The 24,661-nt window shown below is 41.8% G+C and overlaps 1 protein-coding gene across 1 annotated transcript in view; it reads left to right on the top strand.

The window, feature by feature from the left end:
- grik4 (glutamate receptor, ionotropic, kainate 4) overlaps positions 1-23,699 on the top strand; it is a 645,415-nt gene extending 621,716 nt beyond the window's left edge. Inside the window, exon 19 of the mRNA XM_060943850.1 lies at positions 23,310-23,699. Coding sequence (XP_060799833.1) covers positions 23,310-23,699 — 390 coding nt within the window. The remainder of the gene's footprint in view (positions 1-23,309) is intronic.
- Positions 23,700-24,661: the final 962 nt, after the last annotated feature.

Here is a 24,661-nt window from a genome sequence, read left to right on the forward strand (position 1 = left end):
ATACCATCACAGATGCTGGCTTTTGAACTGTGCACTGATAACAAGCCGGATGGTCCCTCTCCTCTTTCGCCTGGAGGACGTGGGGTCCATGATTTCTGAAAATAATTTCTACTTTTGATTCGTCAGACCTCAGGACAGTTTTCCACTTTGCCTCAGTCCATTGTTAAAGAGCTCGGGCCCAGAGAAGGTGGTGGTGTTTCTGGATATTGTTTATATCTAGTTTTTACTTGCGTTTGTGGATGCAGTAATGAACTGTTTTCACAGACGATGGGTTTCTGAAGTGTTCCTGAGCCCATACAGTGATTTTCACTACAGACACGTGTCTGCTTTTAATGCAGTGTCTCCTGAGGGCCTGAAGATCACAGGCATCCAATGTCAGTTTTCAGCCTTGTCTCTTGCATACAGAAATTTCTTCAGATTCTCTGAATCTTTTAATGATGTTATGTGCCATAGATGATGTGAGCCCCAAATTCTTTGTGATTTTACATTGAGGAACGTTATTCTTAAATTGTTGCACTGTTTGCCCACGCAGTCTTTCACAGAGCGGTGAACCCTCCCCATCTTTACTTCTGAGACACTCCACCTCTCTGGGATGCTCTTTTTATACCCAATCATCTTACTGACCTGTTGCTAATTAACCTAATTGTTTTTTGTTTGTTTGTTTGTTTGTTTTAGCATTACACAACCTCATCTCATCTCATTATCTGTAGCCGCTTTATCCTGTTCTACAGGGTTGCAGGCAAGCTGGAGCCTATCCCAGCTGACTACGGGCGAAAGGCGGGGTACACCCTGGACAAGTCGCCAGGTCATCACAGGGCTGACACATAGACACAGACAACCATTCACACTCACATTCACACCTACGGTCAATTTAGAGTCACCAGTTAACCTAACCTGCATGTCTTTGGACTGTGGGGGAAACCGGAGCACCCGGAGGAAACCCACGCGGACACGGGGAGAACATGCAAACTCCGCACAGAAAGGCCCTCGCCAGCCCCGGGGCTCGAACCCGGACCTTCTTGCTGTGAGGCAACAGCGCTAACCACTACACCACCGTGCCACCCATTACACAACCTGTTCAGTCTTTTGTTGTCCCTGCCCCAACTTTTCTGAAACATGTTGCTGACATCAAATTCAAAATGAGCATATATTTTTCAAAAAACAATTAAATTTCTCAGTTTAAACATTTGATATGTTGTCTTTGTACTATTTTCAATGAAATGTAGGGTTTCCATGATTTGCAGATCATCATATTCTGTTTATATTTACGCTTTACACAGCATCCGAAGTGTATAGAATTGGGGTTGGTTGTTTTATCGTCAATGCATTGGGTCAGTGTATTGCCATGAACATTTGTATGTGTTTGCCCATTCATACATTTAAAATATGTCCATGAGCTGGCACACATTGTATATTTGACTTTTGAGCAGGCTACAGTCAGTAGCGAAACAATTTACATCATCCAAGAAATGTAATTGTTACAGACTTCATGCCCCAGTGTCTCAATAACCTCATATTATCATGATATACCATGCATGTTAAACTAAACCATGTTATAGTTATAGTGTTGTCATCAAGACCACTAAAAATAAGACCAAGTCATGACCAAGAACAGAGTGTATTGAGACCAAGACAAGACCAAGGCAGGTCAAGACCAGGACCGGACCAGTGTGTGTAAAGAGGGGCACAGAGGGGTGCCAGCCGTTAACAGTAACAAAAATTTAAAATCAGTCACATTATTGGTTGCAATCAAAGCAGGAAGTTTTACATCTTCGTGAAATCCCCGAAGCTGTGGTCTTGACCAGTCTTGAAATAAAATCCCAAGTCTGAGGCTGAATGAAAATGTGGTTAATTGATTTTGAGAAGAGACCGAGACCTTCAAAAAGTGGTCTCAAGACTGATCTCAAGTATTACAAGAGTACCGTGTTGAATCAAATATACTTTGATATCAAAACTTCATTTAAAAAAGTACTTTAATTAAATGTCAGTCAGACACTCATGCCTTATAGTTTGTGAGCCCTTTAATGATTACATTTGAAGGATGACTCTGAACACTTAGAGCCATATTCAGAGCTGGTGACTCAAGTCTAAAGGTTCCGCCAATATTTGCACAGGGAACGTGACGCATATTTAGAAATTAGTTACATGCATGCTAAAATTGATTTACTTGAGTGTAGTCCAGGCATCCGAGGTTCCTAGATATTTCTTGAAGAGAAATGTTTGAGAAAGGGTTGTTGTTGTTTTATTAGTGTCTTCATCACGACCTTCATACACAAGCACATGCTTTTTAGACTGAAAAAAGGGAATAGAAAAAATGAACTAAAAAAGAAAATATCTTTCCATTTTGCTCTCAAATATAATGTGAAGTTACATAAAAGCAAGAGACCATTTAAAAATAAATAGATGATACGGTATACGATGATGAAATAAATCTAATAGGAGTCAGGTATATTCCAATATATTGCTAAATGAAGAGTCCTTGTTGTAATTATCACATTAATTACTGCAAATTTGGTCTAATTTAACAAAAGAGAAACCATCATATGAGATCCCACCATTCTCTGTGCAGGAAAAAATTGACATTGCTATAATTATGTGTTATTTATGCATTTAAATGGTCTCAACTGGCATTCCATGGTTGTTTTGTTGTTGTTTTTTTGAGTGATTTACAGCCCAAATCATGAAACAAAAACCCTGTTGAGGTTCGATCAAACTGTCAGATGGTGGTCTTGGATTTAATACTTCTAACTTAGGCTGATGTGAAACAATAGAAATGCCAAAGATCAGATTCACATGGAAGTGAGACACTCTTCTGTTTTAAACTCCAGAAGCTGCACATCATATGTTTGTAACTTCTGAATAGGGTTTAAGTTTAAGGTCTGTGATTCCCCCCCCCCCCCCCCCCCCCCCCCCCGGGTGTAAAAATAATGACAGCGTCTTCAGCTACTGCAGCAATAATTTCACACAGTCACTTTTTATAACCAGTTAATAGTCTTTAACATCTTGCCGGAGGATTTGGGGGGGGTTTCATCTTTATAAAATGCTGCCAAACCGTGAGGTTTGAAGGATTCCTCCTCAGATCCTGCCACATCGTCTCAGTAGAATTTAAGTCAGAGTTTTAGCTTGGCCATTCCAGAACATATAATCTTTCCTTGCTTTTACCTCTCAGAGTCTGTCAGCAGGTCCAGACTTATATTTTTATCGCTCATAACTGCATACAGACAGATGACAGGGTTAAAGAAAAGCCAGTAGCTCGATTAAGGGGCATACACATAGGAAGAGACGAGCAGCGATGTGCTGACCAGGGACTATGAAATGTCATTGAAAGTTGGCGACTTGTAGCAATGACAGATGAAATAACCATTGGCGATGCAAAGTGGATGGGTATGGAGTTAAACAAATTTTAACATTGAGGCAACTACCAATGGGAGTGAAAGCTACCGCTGACTGACGGATGACACCAACACTGACCTCTCTAAATGTTTACCACAATGAGACAATGTCTACGACTTTGGTTCCTACCACTTTGACCACCTCAAAATCGAAGAGCAGCTCATCATTGTGGTCTCCAATAATCTCAAATTGTACCACTGTATTCACAAGTCATATAAGGACAAAAATCCTTTTCAGGCATTGTGATCTCCTTCCAGAATGGTGATTACTTAGTATCAAGACTTCTGGGGCCAGATTTACTAACAGTTTGCCATTTCTGCAAACCCTCTTTTGGTATGAAATGAATGAAATTAAAGCTAGACGGCCTTTCGTTTTCATAAAACCTGTGAAATTTAGTTCTCTTTGAAATTCGGTCATTGTGATCTATGTTTATTTCTGTAATATATCAAAAAAAATCAGGCTATTCTGTGGCTGGGAAGTTATTTAATTTGAGGGGATTCCCGAGCAAATAATGTGCATGAAATCGCTCACTTTGCGCAGTCAAGCAAACAGAGGAAGTCCGTGTGCGAATGCGCAGGTTTACCTTTGACCGTGCACTGACAGTTCCATCATTCTGTCGCTAAACGAACAGCTGATCACACCGAGGGTCTCGCTGAGCGCCAATATTTATTAGTTTGGTCCTGTGTTTCCTTTCCTTCATATATAACATAACGTCTTTTCTTCTTGCTTTCCATTATTGTAGTCGGTCTTTCACGTTTCATTCACACACTCACGTCCTCCATTTTTCTCTCCTGTTTCAAATTTATATCCCACAATGCCTTGCGCGAACAGTGAAAGCCCACCATGTGATGCATAACATAATATCTTGAAGCAAGCAAAAATAGTGGAGAATTTAGGGTCATGTGGCCCTAAATTCATTAATTGTTCTAGTTTTTAAAAAATTAATAAAATTGGAAGTCTGTGATTCAAATTCAGTAGCTTTCTGTCCACTAAACAAAAATAATTGGGTGTCGGGAAAATTCTTTTTATGACCTACACTTGAAAAATCTGAAAGGCCGTCTAGCTTTAAATGTTTCTACATAAAAAAAAAATATTGTGAAGAGCAGTAAACAGTAATAAATGAAATAAAGTCAGTATTTGATTGGATGATCCTTTGCGTTAAAAAAAGTAGTTTGTAAATCTAAAATGTTTTTGGACTGATTTGATTATGTAGTGGTCATAAAATAAAAATCAACCTCAATTCTAAAAAAAAAGTTGGGATGCTGTGTAAAACGTAAATAAAAACAGAATACAATGATTTTAATGATTTCAACTTGTATTGAATTGAATACAATACAAAGACAAGATATTTAATGTTCAAACTGATAAACTTTATTGTTGTTTTTTTTTGTAAATATTGTGGCGCCCCCTAGTGTTTAGGTTTGGACACAGTAGTGAGGTGGAAAGATAAGTGCACTTTTATTTACAAAGGTGGCAAAGAGTGGGGAAAAGGGAGTGAAGGTGTGAGGTACTATGGAACCTACCTGTCCCAGTGTAGAAACATCCCTTGGAGGTGTGGCCACTCGGGGGAGGTGCCAGGAAGAGAACTGCTTCCTTCGGTGAATCGGTGAGTGCTATCGGAGCTGGCATCTGTTAGCAAACAAAGAGAGCAGCACAGGCTCATTACTTCCTCTCACCATCCTCCAACCCAACCATCTAGAGGAGTGGCGTCCTTTTATATCCTCCCTGTGCCTCATGGAGGGTGAGTATGTGTACGTTAGTGAGCTCCAGCCATGCCAGTTTAGATTTCCCCAATGTATCATAGAGTCATGTGCATGGTGATTGTTAACAGTGGTGCGGGATTGGTGCTGTCTTTTCAGCACAGCTGCTACAGGAAGCATGGAGTGCTGGTCTTTCAGCACCACTGTGGCAGCATGGTGAGGAGCGCTTCTAAAGTTGTGCACAAGGGCCACCGGCCCACAGTTGTCACAATATGCACTCATTCTGAATTTGCTGCCTGCAGCATGTTCCAAAAAAGTTGGGACAGGGCATGTTTACCACTGTGTTACATCACCTTTTCTTTTAACAATACTTGAGAACTGAGGACACTAATTGCTGAAATTCTTTCTTGATATACAACTTCAGCTGTTCAAAAGTCCAGGGTTTCCATTGTTGTATTTTGTGCTTCATAATGTGCCACACACTGGGAAACAGGCAGGCCAGTTTAGCACCTGCACTCTTTTACTACAAAGCCATGCTGTTGTAATACATGTTCAAGTTGTCCAACATCAATTTCTGCTGGTCCCCATCCTTTCTGCAGATTTTGAAAAATCACATAAGGAGCAGGTCACGAGTGAGAGAGAGTGTGTGAAACCTGGTTTTACGGCAATCTAGTGTAGTGGTTAGCGCTGTCGCCTCACAGCAAGAAGGTCCGGGTTCGAGCCCCGTGGCCGGCAAGAGCCTTTCTGTGCGGAGTTTGCATGTTCTCCCCGTGTCCGCGTGGGTTTCCTCCGGGTGCTCCGGTTTCCACCACAGTCCAAAGACATGCAGGTTAGGTTAATTGGTGACTCTAAATTGACCGTAGGTGTGAATGTGAGTGTGAATGGTTGTCTGTGTCTATGTGTCAGCCCTGTGATGACCTGGCGACTTGTCCAGGGTGTACCCCGCCTTTCGCCCGTAGTCAGCTGGGATAGGCTCCAGCTTGCCTGCGACCCTGTAGAGCAGGATAAAGCGGCTAGAGATAATGAGATGAGATGTTTTACAACTGTTTACTGCAGTCTTTAAAGATTATTACTTTTCACACTCTTTGAGATGATCCCAATAAAATCTTGGCAGAATTTTATAATAGACTGTGAAAACTCGTGCTCCCTGTGTCAAATTATATGATGAAGTTCCTCTAATGATAGACCTCCGGTTAAAGAAAAAAATAGGTTTTGCAGTGAGTACATGTGTCACCATTGTCACTACCAGATTTGTAGCTATATTGTGAGTATTGCATCATCATTTGCTGTCCTATTGGTGGATTTTAGATGAGCATCATAGCAGTGTTTTATTTATTTATTTATTTAATAACATTTCTGACTCTGCCAGAAATTTAGTCATAGTTGCAGCGGAGAACATCACACATTATGCTTTCTAAGCCCACCAATCTCAGCTCAGAAGCAACTAATTTTGTCAGCAAAATCAGACTGAAAATCATCCAATGTAAACCCAGATTAACAGAACAGGCAAGACTGAGGGATCGTCAACAGTAGCGTACAGGATTAAATCTTTATGCTAATAATGGGCAGTGACTGCAGAGAGAGCAATGTATCATAGAGTAATTTTGCAGCGGAGAGATCATTTGAAATGGAAGACTTCTCTCCACCAGAATCGCCCTTGTGCAATAACAATAATGAGTCGGATGAGCAAATGGTCGATTATCAATTTGAGATCCTCTGGCTGAGGGAGCACATCCAGTTCTGGGAGCTTTGGGTGAGCATGTAAAGAAATTAGACTGTGATTGAAGGGAGTTTTAAAGTCAGTGAAAAATACGAATAAGAATAACAACTCTTTGTAGTACTTAAATTGTTTATACTTATTACAGTGATTAGTCATATTCATCTCTCTGCACTTTAGTAAAAGCATACTGTATATGGAGTTCCATCTTTTTGATTATTAGCAAAAGGTATTATTCAACGAACAAATGTATGTATAGCTCTAGTGCGATTAAAATTACTTCGTGGCTTGATGAAAATATTTTTATCTCAAGTTACTCCCCATGAGTTCTGACTGGTCAGAATGTGTTGATTCATTTCCAAAAGTAATTCAAAACTTATATTCGTGCACTTGTTTGAAGAAGTGAGCATTTCTACAGTAATAACGCATTCACATGGAGTTGTAATGTGGATGATATTCATAATCTAAAAGTAATATTAAACTGTCTAAACAAATGTACATGATATGGCCAAACATATGTGGACACCTGATAGTCATAGTCAGACAGTGTCAAATCATGCAGATACAAATCAAGAGCTTCAGTTAATTAATGTTCACTTCAAACATCAGAATGGGAAAAATTGTGATCTCGAAGTGTGTCTTTCACTGTGGCATGGGTGTTGGTTTGAGCCACATGGGCTGGTTGGAATATTTCAGAAACTGCTGATCTCCTGGGGTTTTCACACACAACAGTCTCTAGAGTTTACACAGAATGGTGCGAAAAACAAAAAACACTGAGTGAGTGAGTGACAGTTCTGTGGATGGAAACAAACGCCTTGTTGATAAGAGAGGTCAGAGGTAAATGGCCAGATTGGTTCCAGCTGCCAGGAAGGATATAGCGGCTCTTTACAACTGTGGTGAGCAGAAGAGCATCTGAGCATGCAACAGCAGAAGACCACATTGGGTTCCACTCCTCCAGCCAAGAACAGGAATTTTAGAATCAAGAACAGGTTCCTATTAAAGTGGCCGGTGGGTGTATGTGGCTTTTGAACATCCCATTCCAGATGTACTCTCCCCTTGTTGTAGTTATAATAACCTCCAGTCTTCTGGGAAGGCTTTCCAGTAGATTTTGGAGGGATTTGTGCTCATTCAGCCACAAGAGCGTTCGTGAGGTCAGGCGCTGATGATGGGCGAGGAGGCCTTCCAGTTCATCCCAAAGGTATTTAATGAGGTTGAGATCAGGGCTCCGTGCAGGCCACTCAAGTTCTTCCCTTCCAACATTTGTAAATCATATCAATATGGAGCTCACTTTGTGCACAGGGATATTGTCATGCTGGAACAGGTTTTGGCCCTTGAGTTCTGGTGAAGGGAAATTGTAATGCTACAACATACAAAGACATCCTGTACAACTGTATGCTTCCAACTTTGTAATAACAGTTTGGAGAAAGCACACATTAGTATGAAGATGGTGGTGTAGTGGTTAGCACTGTCGCTTCACAGTAAGAAGGTTCTGGGTTCAAGCCCAGTGGCCGACGGGGGCCTTTCTGTATGGAGTTTGCATGTTCTCCCCGTGTCCACATGGGTTTGCTCTAGGTGTTCCGGTTTCCCCCACAGTCCAAAGACATGCAGATTAAGTTAATTGGTGGCTCTAAATTGACTGAGAGTGTGAATGGTTGTTTGTCTCCATGTATCAGCCCTGTGATTATCTAGTGACTTGTCCAGGGTATACCCTGCCTCTTGCTCATACCGTAGTCAGCTGGGATAGGCTCCAGCTTGCCCATGACCCTGCACAGGATAAGCGGTTATGGATAATGGATGGATGGGGATCAGCAGAAGTTGAGGTTGGACAACATGAACATGTCACCACAGCATGGCTTTGTAGTAAAAGAGTGCAGGTGCTAAACCGGCCTGCCTGTCTCCCAATGTGTGGCACATTATGAAGGATGGATGGATGGGATAGTATGAAAATCAGGTGTCCACATACTTAGGGCCATACAGTGTATAATCATTGATATGATGAAGTTCTCTGTAAGGACATGTTTAATTAACTTTTACAAAAGAAATGATGGGTGTCAGCATTTTGTACCAATCAGTAAGTTTTCCACCACGGTTTCTTGATGACACTTAATTTTTTTTTTCTTGTAAACTTCATGAGAGAGAAAAAAGAGAGTCTGGTGAGGGAATAACTGTTTAATAAAAGCTACTATAACAAAAGTGATAACAGGAAGTAACCTGTCACGTGGACGTCACAATATGAAATATAGCTTTAAATGGTCTGTACTTTATTCATATATTTTGAGTATGAGAGGAATGAGTTGCTTGAGGATGAGTTGCTTGAGGAAAATAATCCACTTCTGAATAGTCACAGAAACTCTGCTTCATGTCAGGCTCCATCCCACCACCGATAAGCACACTCGCGTTGTTCATGAGTATTCAGGGTTCCCGCAGGGTTTTAAAAGGTAGTAAAAGGTAGTTAATTAAAATAGGCTAAATTATGGCCAGTAAAAAGTAGTAAAAGGTAGTAAACGTAATCTGACGTGGTAGTAAATTTTTTGACCCCCATCCAACTGGGCCTATGTGTTTTCTAATTCGTTTAATTAACCTGCATGCCATAATATCCATAAATTACTATATTTGGGCGAATTTATTTTTATGTATCGAGGAGGACCGCAGTGAGGAGTTGGTGGCGCATGCGCATTGAATTCCAATAACGGTCGAATCCAGTATAAATTTATACCAGAGATTGTTTAGTACGAGACTGACTTTGTTTATACGGCTCTAGTCGAATCTATCTGTTGACCCGACTGGCGACATCTGCACGAGAATTAAACAATGGGGAAATGCAAATTTTCAGACCTCTGGCTGGAGGAACCTGATTTTAAAGACTGGCTAAAGGCGGTAGATGGCAATCGGCAAGAGGCGTTCATTGAAAAGTTGATCGAAGAAAAGGTCAAACAACTGAGGCACATGTAATGCGTTGTGTGTGTGTGTGTGTGTGTGTGTGTGTGTGTGTGTGTGTGTGTGTGTGTGTGTGTGCCTGGTGCGTTGTGTGTGTGCCTGGTAGTGATGTGTCGGTCGCGAACGATCCGGTTCAAAGAGCCGGCTCTTTGAAGTGAACGACGGGAGCCGACTCTTCGGTGGGAGCCGAGTTGGGGAGCCGAATTAGTTTTTTGTCCTTAGGTGCCTCAGAGAGAGAGAGAGAGAGAGAGAGAGATGGCCGGCTGTTTGTTTTCCGACTGAACCCCCCAAAACTGAACCCCCCAAAAAACAAAGGCTGTCTGAGGAGTGTGTACAGCTGAAAGTCTTCTCAGAAAGAACATAAAACTTTCATTCATTGGTCAAGAATACTGTAATGGAAAAAAAATGTGTATTAGTGTGTAATGTATAAAGTTCTGTGTATTTTATATTGGTAATATAACACAGTTTTGCATTATGTTTGTGAGAAAATAATTTATTAATTGGTAAGTTTTATTTCTATAGCTAGAACATTGTTACACTGCTATACTTTACAAAGCTTTACAATGGCTACAAAAACTAAAAAATAAAATGGAAAACATCCTATTGATAAAATATAAATAATAATGTAATTAATTAACTAGTTAACTGCAGCAATTAAATCAAAAATAAAATCTCAGGAGCCGTTTGGGAGCCGAAAGAACCGGCTCCTTATAGTAAGAAGAGCCAAAAGAGCCGGCTCCCGAAAAAGAGCCGAAATTCCCATCACTAGTGCCTGGTGCGTTGTGTGTGTGTGTGCCTGGTGCGTTGTGTGTGTGTGTGCCTGGTGCGTTGTGTGTGTGTGTGCCTGGTGCGTTGTGTGTCTGTGTGCCTGGTGCGTGGTGCGTTGTGTGTGTGCCTGGTGCGTTGTGTGTGTGCCTGGTGCGTTGTGTGTGTGCCTGGTGCGTTGTGTGTGTGCCTGGTGCGTTGTGTGTGTGTGTGTGCCTGGTGCGTTGTGTGTGTGCCTGGTGCGTTGTGTGTGTGCCTGGTGCGTTGTGTGTGTGTGTGCCTGGTGCGTTGTGTGTGTGTGTGTGTGTGTGCCTGGTGCGTTGTGTGTGTGTGTGTGTGCCTGGTGCGTTGTGTGTGTGTGCGCCTGGTGTGGTGTGTGTGTGTGTGTGTGTGTGTGTGTGTGCCTGGTGTGTTGTGTGTGTGTGTGTGTGCCTGGTGCGTTGTGTGTGTGTGTGCCTGGTGCGTTGTGTGTGTGTGTGCCTGGTGCGTTGTGTGTGTGTGTGCCTGGTGCATTGTGTGTGTGTGTGTGCCTGGTGCGTTGTGTGTGTGTGTGTGTGTGTGTGTGTGTGTGTGTGTGTGTGTGTGTGCCTGGTGCGTTGTGTGTGTGTGTGTGCCTGGTGCATTGTGTGTGTGTGTGTGCCTGGTGCGTTGTGTGTGTGTGTGTGCCTGGTGCGTTGTGTGTGTGTGTGTGCGCCTGGTGTGGTGTGTGTGTGTGTGTGTGTGTGTGTGTGTGCCTGGTGTGTTGTGTGTGTGTGTGTGTGTGTGTGTGTGTGTGCCTGGTGCGTTGTGTGTGTGTGTGCCTGGTGCATTGTGTGTGTGTGTGTGCCTGGTGCGTTGTGTGTGTGTGTGTGTGTGTGTGTGCCTGGTGCGTTGTGTGTGTGTGTGTGCCTGGTGCGTTGTGTGTGTGTGCGCCTGGTGTGGTGTGTGTGTGTGTGTGTGTGTGTGTGTGTGTGTGTGTGTGTGTGTGTGTGTGTGTGTGTGCCTGGTGTGTTGTGTGTGTGTGTGCCTGGTGCGTTGTGTGTGTGTGTGCCTGGTGCATTGTGTGTGTGTGTGTGCCTGGTGCGTTGTGTGTGTGTGTGTGTGTGTGTGTGTGTGTGTGTGTGTGTGTGTGTGTGTGTGCCTGGTGCGTTGTGTGTGTGTGCCTGGTGCGTTGTGTGTGTGTGCCTGGTGCGTTGTGTGTGTGTGTGTGTGTGTGTGTGTGTGCCTGGTGTGTGTGTGTGTGTGCCTGGTGCGTTGTGTGTGGGTGTGCCTGGTGCGTTGTGTGTGTGTGCCTGGTGTGTGTGTGTGTGTGTGCCTGGTGCGTTGTGTGTGTGTGCCTGGTGCGTTGTGTGTGTGTGCCTGGTGCGTTGTGTGTGTGTGCCTGGTGCGTTGTGTGTGTGTGTGCCTGGTGCGTTGTGTGTGTGTGTGTGTGTGTGTGTGTGTGTGTGTGTGTGTGTGTGTGTGTGTGTGTGCCTGGTGCGTTGTGTGTGGGTGTGCCTGGTGCGTTGTGTGTGCACCGTTTGAGGCATCCAAAATGTGATGAGCAAATCTGCTGTGTGTGTGTGTGTGTGTGTGTGTGTGTGTGTGTGTGTGTGTGCCTGGTGCACTGTGTGTGTGTGCCTGGTGTGCTGTGTGTGCACCATTTGAGGCATCCAAAATGTGATGAGCAAATCTGTTGAACTGTTCAAATGATTAAGATTAACCCTCTAAAACACTGATCTCTGGGAGGAAGGTGTTGACTCTGCCCACGGGCCTTCACAACTACAGGACTGGTGCAAATGACTATCTTAAGCAAACTTGGCAATGTGTTGAGAGACTGCCAAAATAGGGCTTGGGTTATGTGTGTTTTGTATCTTTAGGGTGTGTGTCTTGTCTTTGTCGTGTGTGCGTGCGCCTGGTGCGCTTTGTGTGTGTGTGGGTTCGTGTTTGCTATTTGACCTGATCTAAATGTAATGAGTTGATGTACCTAAGCACATAAGATTTTTTGTGCAAATCTGTTCACCTGTTCAAAAGATTATTCCACAAACAAAAGGTTGGCCATCTTGAAAGTGTTGGCTGACAAAATGTAGTCAGATCTTGTACCTAATGTGAAGTGTTGACACACAAGGTTTAGTGCAAATCCGTGTACCCGTTAAGAGGTTATGGGCCACAGTTTCACAGTTCAATAAAATTATAACTTGTATGTGGAAGTTTGTTTTCTTTTATGCAAATATGCATTACTCCATGTGTAGCCCTAGCAATGGGAGGTTCTATTATGCGTCCAAAGGGAAAGAGTTACACTACCGGTACGTTCAGATTTTCTTTCTATCTTGTCTCATCAATCCAACTCTTTGGGTAGAGTTGTCACTAACTTATATGTAGCACATTCACTTGGACTAACACATACACTCAAAGATTACCTTGTTAAATTGTGAGAAAATGTCCAAATCCAAATTGTCGCTGTGGTAGTAAAAAAAAATTGTGAAGGTAGTAAAAAGGTAGTAAAAAGGTAGTAAATTCAACATAAAATATCTGTAGGAACCCTGGTATTAATAATGCTACACATTCAACCTCAGAACTTTCACACTGCTCTCTTACCCTATAGATGCACTTTTGGTTGTTGTAGAAAGTAATCACCAGGGGAAAACATCTGCTGCATTGATCTTAGCCAGAGCTTTTATATGTAGGCAGGAGATAAAATTATTTATCTGTCAGAAAATGCCACCGTATAAAAATGAATAGGCATTATTCCCTTTCTGTATGTTTATAAAATCACTGTTGCATCTGTATGGAACCCATATACAGTGTATCTGTAATTCTTAATAACTTAGTGTATGTAATACCTTTTTGTAATGCTTTAACCCTTTGATGCAAAACATATGCACACCCCTTCTAATGCACAACATGGCTCAAAAATGACCCGCATTCATTTTCCAGGTTATTTCATGCTGACTGAGTTTTTCTTTGCTCTATCTTTTGAAATCAATTTATTTTATGATTGCATATTCCAAGTATTCTTTAAATATCTTGTTTTAATTACCACAAATCATTAATTTAATTTTTTCTTTCCTACTTTATGAACAAAAATACTTTTTATATTCCTACACATGGGTCATCCAAGTGTGATTTAAAATTAAATGTCTTAATCCTATAATAATAATTTGTTCCAAGTAATTACTTTAGCAGTGAATGGGGCCAGTTATTTATTTATTAACTATGTAGTTAGCTAAGCCAACTACAATAAAATTAGCTAACTAAAGTAGAATATGTCAACAGCTCGGTAGCTAATAGTAATTACTTGTAACTTTCTGACAAGTAATCTACTCACTCTCAAGGGAACCTAAACATAATCAATTTTTTTCTAAGGTAATGTTAGAACAATTGAAAAACATTACTTGCATGTATTAGATGGGCAAAGGGCGCTGTGCTGAGCTGTGAAATGTCCGATACAAGCACAATTCACAGTTCCCACCAAACGCTGTAGTAAATGCATGCGGGTCGGTTCTGACCCATGTGTGTAAACTTGATGTAGAATTACAAAAGCTGTGCTTGTTCATAACTTAAGAAAGGAAAAATAAAAATGATGATTTGTGCTAAACAAAAACAAGATATTTACTGCATATTTGGAAAAGTAAATGACAAAATTAATTTATTTCAAAAGTATATCATAGAAACACTCAGCCATACATGAAATAACCTGGAAAATGAATGCAGGTCGTTTTTGACCCATGTTGTGCATTAGAAGGGTACTGATACAAAAAGGGTTTTTATTCAAAAAGTAAGAAAGGAAAAATAAAATAAGGTTGTATGATGATCAAAACCAAGTTAATTGAGGAATACCTTGAATACTGAATGATGGAATTAATTTATTGCAAAGATATAGAAGATAAAAACTCAGCCGGGTCACTTTTGACCCATGTTTTGCATCAAAGGGTTAAAATGAATATACATCATTAGTAACAACCAAAATGAATTAATAAAGCAAGGGGGAAAATAATATAAATTATTTGTTATTCTATTATCAAGCACAAAACTATCGATAAATCGCGGCTTCCAGATGCTGGAAAAAGGCAGCCTTGCCTCAGGGCTAATCTCGCATGACGTCACGCGTGGAACCCCAGTTATCTGGGTCATTTCGGTTCATCTGACTCCGTGCTTGTTTACTCACCGAGATGGGATATTGTTTTTGGAATCTTACAAAAATAACAGTGGGAAAATGCTGTGTTGTTTTTGGATGTTCAAATTCCTATACAACAGGACATTCAGTTCACAAATTTCCAAGAAAAAACACTAATCTAAAGCAACAGTGGGTGAGTTTTGTGCAAACGAAGCGGGCAGATTTCGTGTCGCCTACTAATAATAAATCTGATTCATCAAGTGTTCATGACCACCAGAGTAACCACATGGGAATTATTGGAGCAAAAAGAAATCCATTTATTTCATAAATGACATTTGATCTGACATTTGGACAGTTTGTCGATTCCCCTATTATCTCTCTCACACACACGCAGTGCACCAGATGCAGGATTATGAGCAACGTTTGCACACTCACGACATCCGATCTTATCATATCTGATGCACTTTAAAGGGGAACCGAAGTCATTTTTAAACTTGCTTTATTTCTTAATTAGCATGTTATTCAATTACATTTTCGGTTTTAGTAACCTTTATATCATGACTCGTATCGGCAACTAATTGCAATTAAATATTATACTTATCGGCCTATTCAGTTTTTAGCCGTGTTGAATTTAGTTCGTTTGGTCCACGGCAGGCGTCGCTTCTCCACGCGATCTTCACGAGACTTGTCCGAGACTTTGAAACGTGAAGTGTCAGCCAGGTGTCAGTGCCACCATTTTGAAAACTGTTGTCCAAACGAAATATTGCACAAAAACGAGTTTAAATGACGATTACTGCCTACTTTTTTCAAACTTTCCTGATTGCCATCGAAACAAACAAAACTTCCGGCTTGATTACATCAGCATTCAAAAGAGGGCGCGCGTGTCTTTTGACAGCATTGGCAGATGTTGGTCACTTTGGTTTCCGCTGTATGTTTTACTTCCGTCCTACGATGTCTCGCACAGGTCTCAACGAATCTCGTTTACGGCCATCGCTTTGACATATGGACTGATATATTACAGAGCATATTTCAAACACTCATAACTTGCTTTAGCAGTGACAAAATAGCGATCAAAAATGCATTCCTATATTTAATAAAACAAGATAAATTGAATTTTGAGAATAAAAAATTTGCCTTCAGTTCTCCGTTAACAGGAAGAAAAATGCGTGCACGCAATCATCATTAATTATTAACTGACACATGTTACAGTGGTGCTTGAAAGTTTGTGAACCCTTTAGAATTTTCTATATTTCTGCATAAATATGACCTAAAACATCATTAGATTTTCACACAAGGCCTAAAAGTAGATAAAGAGAACCCAGTTAAACGAATGAGACAAAAATATTATACTTGGTCATTTATTTATTGAGGAAAATGATCCAATATTACATATCTGTGAGTGGCAAAAGTATGTGAACCTTTGCTTTCAATATCTGGTGTGACCCCCTTGTGCAGCAATAATTGCAACTACACATTTCTGGTAACTGTTGATCAGTCCTGCACACCGGCTTGGAGGAATTTTAGCCCATTCCTCCGTACAGAACAGCTTCAACTCTGGGATGTTGGTGGGTTTCCTCACATGAACTGCTTGCTTCAGGTCTTTCCACAACATTTCCATTGGATTAAGGTCAGGACTTTGACTTGGCCATTCCAAAACATTACCTTTATTCTTCTTTAACCATTTTTGGTAGAATGACTTGTGTGCTTAGGGTCATTGTCTTGCTGCATGACCCACCTTCTCTTGAGATTCAGTTCATGGACAGATGTCCTGACATTTTCCTTTAGAATTTGCTGGTATAATTCAGAATTCATTGTTCCATCAATGATGGCAAGCCGCCCTGGCCCAGATGCAGCAAAACAGGCCCAAACCATGATACTACCACCACCATGTTTCACAGATGGGATAAGGTTCTTATGCTGGAATGCAGTGTTTTCCTTTCTCCAAACATAACACTCCCCATTTAAACCAAAAAGTTCTAGTTTGGTCTCATCCATCCACAAAACATTTTTTCTAATAGCCTTCTGGCTTGTCCATGTGATCTTTAGCAAACCAGATGAGCAGCAATGTTCTTTTTGGAGAGCACTGGATTTCTCCTTGCAACCCTGCCATGCACACCATTGTTGTTCAGTGTTCTCCTGATGGTGGACTCATGAACATTAACATTAGCCAATGTGAGAGAGGCCTTCAGTTGCTTAGAAGTTACCGTGCGGTCCTTTGTGACCTTGCCAACTATTACACGCCTTGCTCTTGGAGTGATCTTTGTTGGTCAACCACTCCTGGGGAGGGTAACAATGGTCTTGAATTTCCTCCATTTGTACACAATCTGTCTGATTGTGGATTGGTGGAGTCCAAACTCTTTAAAGATGGTTTTGTAACCTTTTCCAGCCTGATGAGCAGCAACAACGCTTTTTCTGAGGTCCTCAGAAATCTCTTTTGTTCGTGCCATGATACACTTCCCCAAACATGTGTTGTGAAGATCAGACTTTGATAGATCCCTGTTCTTTAAATAAAACAAGGATGCCCACTCACACCTGATTGTCATCCCACTGATTGAAAACACCTGACTCTAATTTCACCTTCAAATGAACTGCTAATCCTAGAGGTTCACATACTTTTGCCACTCACAGATATGTAATATTGGATCATTTTTCTCAATAAATAAATAACCAAGTATAATATTTTTATCTCATTTGTTTAACTGGGTTCTCTTTATCTACTTTTAGGACTTGTGTGAAAATCTGATGATGTTTTAGGTCATATTTATGCAGAAATATAGAAAATTCTAAAGGGTTCGCAAACTTTCAAACGCCACTGTAAATGCTCTCAGATTGCAATATTGCAAGACTCGATTTGTTTTTAGTTTTGTTCAGGAAAACATGATGAAAGGTAACCACTGTGTTCTGCACATATCTATCTATCTATCTATCCATCCATCCATCCATCCATCCATCCATCTCGCGCACGCTACAGAGGAAGACTGTCATGAACTGAGTGAACTGGCATCTGTTTCTCGTCTTGGGGGCTCAAAAAGATAACCATTTTCTCCGGAATATCCTTGATAATCATCTGCCCCTTCATCCGACATATAAGAATCCCAATCACGATCAGAATTCTCTCCAAAACGTGATTCCATGTTGAGACTGGTCTCACCACTGCTGCGCACGGGAATGAAGCTGATACCCGAATTGTTACACATGTGATGTCACGCACCCCTTCAGGATCTTCCGGTTCGGTCTCGGCAGATTCCGTGAAAATTGGCTGATCTTATTTTCTGTCAATTTATGGCCTTTTGGATCAGCTACGGTTCGAAAACACATGGTCAATCAACATAATGATTGTTGCTTTGTACAAGGAAAAAAGTGGGGTTTAGAGGCATTACATTCACTTTAATAACTTAATGCTTGGGGCGGCACAGTGGTGTAGTGGTTAGCACTGTTGCCTCACAGCAAGAAGGTCTGGGTTCGGGCCCCGTGGCCAGCGAGGGCCTTTCTGTGTGGAGTTTGCATGTTCTCCCCGTGTCTGCGTGGGTTTCCTCCGGGTGCTCCGGTTTCCCCCACAGTCCAAAGACATGCAGGTTAGGTTAACTGGTGACTCTAAATTGACCGTAGGTGTGAATGTGAGTGTGAATGGTTGTCTGTGTCTATGTGTCAGCCCTGTGATGACCTGGTGACTTGTCCAGGGTGCACCCCGCCTTTCGCCCGTAGTCAGCTGGGATAGGCTCCAGCTTGCCTGCGACCCTGTAGAAGGACAAAGTGGCTAGAAATAATGAGATGAGATGAGAACTTAATGCTTAATAACTGTCTCTGTTCTTGGGTGTCATGTAGTTACTCTTTAATGGATACGTTCCAAATATTCTGTATATCTGCATTTAAATCATCTGCCACAAGTTACACAATCCCCAAATCCTGTAACAACATGCAGCTGTTTTGGTATGTCAAGAGTGATAATTCATAATTGTTAAATTTGGAAAATCATAGATTACTATGAAAACGGGACAAAACTAGAAGGGCACACAGTAGAGTCCATATCTCTGCCAAGCCACATGTTATCAACATCAAAATCAAATCACTTGAACCTAAGATAATACTAAAGCTCTCCACCAAATTTCTTCCAAATCCGTTCACTACTTTTTGAGTTACATTGGGAACAGACAAGAAAATCCTGGATCTGCATACATATCCAGATTTGCATCAAAATCTAATAAATACTTCCTTGGCCCGTGGCTTACCTTTCCTTGAAATTTCATCAAAATCCGTTCACTAGTTTTTGAGTTACGTTGGGAACAGACACAAACAAACAAATGGAGGCAAAAACATAACTTCCTCCAACAAAGTTGGCGGAGGTAATCAGTACAGCCTACAAAAATTTGTTTGTTCTAAAACTTTGGACCTTTTAAAAAAAAATTAAATACAAATTGGAAGGTGTCGTCTAACTTCTCATGGTACATGTGCCTTTCAATTGTTATGGATGTATAAAAGATAAATCATGAGTTATATAAGTTTGATTTTTTTTCTCGTTCATTCTTCCAGTAAGTTGAACTGCAATAACAGAATCTGGAAATAACTTTCATTTGAAATGTTTCTTCTGTTCAATGATGAAGCTTTGCAGATGACTCTTTATGATCTGCATAGACACACATTCAGATGGCAGGCTATAAACATCTTCACATGTTTCCAGTTTAAACCATTTGTGGATCACTTGAATTAGTTTTCTTGTTCCTCTTAATAAGAACTCCGTCTCACAGAAAAAAAAAAGTCCACATGCAACTTATTTGCAGCACCTTCTACAGAGCCCTCCACAATTATTGACACCCCTTGTAAAGATTATTATAAAGGGTTAGAAAAAAAACAACCATTTAGTGAAGTAGCTTCATCTCAGATAATACCCCTGGAAATGATAGTGAACACAATGTACGGTAACTGAAGAATGTTTCCCATTTAAATTGTACATTTGTGAGTTGATTGGACTGTGTTGGAACTTTCGAGCTGTAATCCATGACTTCCTGATTAACTGGGGAACAAATATGAGGTGACACAGAGGCCAAATTCCCTTAGTCATCCATCAGCATGGGAAAGATGAGAGAACACACAAACCAAATGAGGGAGAAGAAGTGTGCTGACCTTCATAAGTCAGGGAATGATTATTAAAAGAAAAGAAAGAAAAGAAAAGCTACTCACCTGAAAATTTCCATTTCTACTGTGAGGGCAATCATCTCATTATCTGTAGCCACTTTATCCTTCTACAGGGTCGCAGGCAAGCTGGAGCCTATCCCAGCTGACTACGGGCGAAAGGCGGGGTACACCCTGGACAAGTCGCCAAGTCATCACAGGGCTGACACATAGACACAGACAACCTAACCTGCATGTCTTTGGATTGTGGGGGGAAACCGGAGCACCCGGAGGAAACCCACGCGGACACGGGGAGAACATGCAAACTCCACACAGAAAGGCCCTCACCGGCCACGGGGCTCGAACCTGGACCTTCTTGCTGTGAGGCGACAGCGCTAACCACTACACCACCATGGTGAGGGCAATCATTTTTTTAAAAAAAAGTGGACACCATCTGGGACTGTTACAAACTTGCCTGGAAGAGGACCCAAGTTTATTTTGCTTCCATGTACAATGAGGAGGAGGGTAAGAGAGGCAAAAAAAAAATCCCCAAGGACCATTGTTGGTGAATTACAAGAAAAAGTAAAATCTTGGGGTTTCCAAGTCTCCAAAACCACCATCAGACTCCACCTCCATGCCAGCAGATTATCTAGAAGGTCTACCAGAAAAAAAAGGCTTTTCTGTCAGTTAACCACAAACCTAAGTGCCTGAAGTTTGTGAAACACTACAACAACTTTGACTGGAACCGTGTTCTCTGGTCTGATGTAACAAAAATGGATCTTTCTGGCAATAAACACTCAAGGTGGGTTTGGTGTAAAAAGAAGATGGCTGTCATGAAAAGAACCCGATCCCAACTGTAAAACATGGTGGAAGTTCTGTGATGTTTTGGGGCTGATTTTCCTCCAAAAGCCCTGGAAACCTTGTTAGGGTACATGGCATCATGGACTCCATGAAATACCAGGACATTTTAAATCACAATCTGGCTCCTCTGCCAGGAAACTAAAACTGGGTCATTACTGGATATTCCAGCAGGACAATGATCTGAAGCGTATGTCCAAATCAACACAAAAATGGTTCACTGAGCACAGAATCAAGCTTCTGCCCTGGCCATCTCAGTCCCCTGACCTGAACCCCACTGAAAACCTGTGGGCTGAGTTGAAGAGGAGAGAGCACAAGAGAGGGCCGAAGACCCTGGATGATGTGGAGATATTGTGTAAAGAGGAACGGTCTCAGATGCCCTGCTCTGTATCTCCAACCTTATAAACTGTTCGAGGAGAGACTCAGTGCTGTTTTATTGGCAAAGGAGGTTGTGTAAAGTATTAAATGCAGGGGTGCCAATAATAGTGGCACTTGTGTTTTTGTTGAAAATAATTATTTCTTGATGAGGGATTTGTTTCTCTCTGAATAAACTGATTTCAATTAAAGGTTGGGTTTTTCTCTCTTTTTTTTCCAGTGTGAGATGAAGCGACTTCACCAAAAGGTGGATTTTTTTTTCTAACCCTTTATACTAATCTTTACAAGGGGTGCCAATAATCATGGAGGGCACTGTGTATGTTAATTATAAATGTCCTGGCACAAGGATGTGTCACGTAGAACTTTCACTCGTATGTTCTGTCTGCCACATTCTGTACTAACGTACTTTAAGCCCACCTCTACCACTATGCCACTCGGATAAGATTGATATACAATAAATTATTTTATATCCATATAAACTTACCAGGCTTATGAACCTTCTCCAGTCACGGGGTAACAAGGTACGGTTATTTCATAAAGCAGAAATTATCTGTATTCTCAGAAGCCTGAAGGACTTTTAATCTAACAACTATCTGCATATTGAAAATACCTGCATTAGGAGTCGAATTATCGTGATCCCAGTAAGTCTAAGGCCCAATTCCAATTCTAATTTCTACCCCTACCCCTCCCCCTTCCCCTCCCCCTTCCCCTTGAAACTGAGCTACAAGGGATAGGGCTTGAAATTCAACCCTTACGTATTGGGATAGCCCTTCAACGATCGCATACGTCATCGCGTACCTCCGTCAGCGTTTACGTTAGCAAAACGCGACCAAATGCGTCATTGGCTGCGACCAGCCGCTACAGTCAGAGCCAGAGGCAGAACCAGAAATCTCTGCTGGCAGGGTGTGATTTGTTAACTAACACCACTGAATGGGATATCTTTGGCGCTTCGTGCACCACATCCGACAGAATGAGGTGTCAGAACACTCATGTAAACAATAAAAGCGAGAATAACAGAACAAAACGTACGCAGTCAAGCAACCGAAAACAATACTCACTCCCAAAGCTTTTTAGCAGCAGCTTGGATTTCAGAAATCGCTGCTCATTCTCAGCTCGAAAGCGAATCAAGCGGCATGTTTCCTCTGGATAACAACTTAAAACACGTAAATAATGGAGAAAATACATTTATGACAATCTTTCGCCGCGGGAACCGCCATCTTTCTGAAATCCGCATGAAATCTCGCTGAAATCCGCATGGCATTGTGGGAAATCACTCAAACCCCTTCGTTCGGAGTCAGCTCCAGGAAAATCTCCGTTTGGAGGGGTACAGAAGCCCTACCCCTTCCCCTACCCCTCCGCGTTAACTGGGATTGGGATACCCCTACCCCTTCACGTGAATGCGCAAAATGGAGGGGAAGGGCCAAGGGGTTGGTCCAAGGGGTGAAATGGGATTCGGCCTAATTATACAGTATATTGTGAAAAGTGCAAATTTTATGCATGAAATGGGCTACAAGCAATATGTCGAAAAATATATAAAAGCATTCCTTACATCCATCCATTATCCGTTACCACCTATCATGTGCAGGGTCACGGGCAAGCTGGAGCCTATCCCAACTGACTATGGGTGAGAGTCAGGGTACACCCTGGACAAGTCAACAGATCATCGCAGTTCTGAGATGACATCGAGACAAACAACCATTCACACTCAGTCAATTTAGAGCCACCAATTAGCCTAACCTGCATGTCTTTGGACTGTGGGTGAAACCAGAGGAAACCCACGCAGACATGGGGAGAACATGCAAACTCCACATGGAAAGGCCCCTGTCAGCCACCGGGCTTGAACCTAGAACCTTCTTGCTGTGAGGCAACAGTGATAACCACTACACCACCATTCCGCCCCGCATTTATTACATATCAGTCTTCTATGACTAGCATAATGGTAGAGGTTAGTTTGGTTAAAATACATACAGTCCTATCAGTTTTGCAGCATTGACTGAAGCTGAGCAGAAAGTATCTCTCTGTACACTTCAGAATTCATCCTTCTACTTCTATCAGCAGTCACATCACCAATCAACGCCAGTGACCTGATTCCACCGGCAGCCACACATTCACATGTCCATCATGTTTGACACATGAACACAAGCTCTTCCTTTCCTTCTCCATACTCTTCTCTTCCCAGCACTATACATGAACATATGTACATATGGAGGTTGTTGATGCAGTGAAATAAATAATTCCACAGTGCAAAGTGATTGTGTGATGACGGTCAATAACTCTAATAACTCTGGCTGCAGTGTATCAGTGAGCCTCTCTTGCCCTCTCTCTCTCTCTCTCTCTCTCTCTCTCTCTCTCTCTCTCTCCATGTGTGTATGCTTCTCAGTTGTCAGTGTGTGAGGAGATGCTGCGGGAGCTGCAAGGCATCGTGCTGTGTCAGGACAGCCTGCAGCTGCGAAGGAGACGTAGTGGTGGCACCAGCACTCTGCGCCCACATCCTCTACCCACGGACGACAGGCGTACTCGGCCCACGGGGACCAGCCTCAGCAATGGCAGGTTGTGCACAGGCACAGGACTGTCAGAGCCACTATCCCACAAACTGGCACAGGAAGCGGCCATTGTGGCGCGTGGTTGCAGCCACGTCCGCATCTGCCCCGAGTGCAGACGCTTCCAGGGGCTGCGAGTGCATCCACCAGGGACCCCACGGGCATCGCCCACCCACAGTGATGATAGCTTCGAGTGGGATAAGACCACCAACAGCAGTGAACCTGAATAACAAATACTGGCTTGTCACAAAACTGAGCCTGTGATAGAGTAAGGATCAAGGAACAGAAAAAAAAAACTTGTATCAGAACTACGATTTGCAGATTACCGTGATTTGCAGATGTGTTTATATTTCCGAAGGCTGGAATGGGTCTAATCTCTGTATACACTGCCCTCTCCATCATCTGTCCTGGATAGCATTTTGCAGCAACCAGAATGGGGGCTTTGTACTATGCAGTATTATTTTCTTTCTTTTTTTTTTTTTTGTTTTACTGTGCTGTTGATTTTCCTTTAAATTATTCCTCTTTGGTTGTAAAATGACAGTTGTTCAATCACTAGATTGCAATTGTTATTTTCGTGTTCTCACAATGACCATGATTACAGCTTTTATTTTCTTCAACCAGTGGAGAGGCATTCCTTACTGATGAGTACAGCCACAGGGAACTACTGTACTTGTGAAGACTTTTCGCATCATCACATTCTTGAAGCATTGTTTTTAAGTGCCAAATAAACCTGGTATTGATTTTTTTTTTTTTTTTGTCCTGCATCATGGCCTTGAAGATGCGACTGCGAAGAGAACTGAACACAAAACCATGATGGTATCTTTTTAACGATAGTGATATTCTATTAAAAAAGGAAAAAAAAAAGATTTTAAAGATGGATCTTTGACATGCACGTGTGAAGGTTTTGTTGAGAGTTCAGGAGAGAAATGTTTCCTTTTCTGTTATTTTGTGCAGCAATTTTGAAACCCTTATCAGTCATGTTTGTAAAGGCTTTAGCTTGTACTGGAAGAGGCTTTGGTTGTGTTGATCGTTTCTGGTTGTTCAAGCATGAGACTGTAGAATTATATGATTCTATTTGACATAAGACTGGTTCTGGGAATATTTGCCTTACAAGTGGAGTTTAAAGCGTTTAGACGTGTTCAGTAAAAAGAAAAAAACATCCCCATATTCATATCTCTCTGGTCTAAAATTG

The sequence above is a fragment of the Neoarius graeffei genome, chromosome 17 (genome assembly GCF_027579695.1).
Source record: "Neoarius graeffei isolate fNeoGra1 chromosome 17, fNeoGra1.pri, whole genome shotgun sequence".
NCBI classification, from domain to species: Eukaryota; Metazoa; Chordata; class Actinopteri; order Siluriformes; family Ariidae; genus Neoarius; species Neoarius graeffei.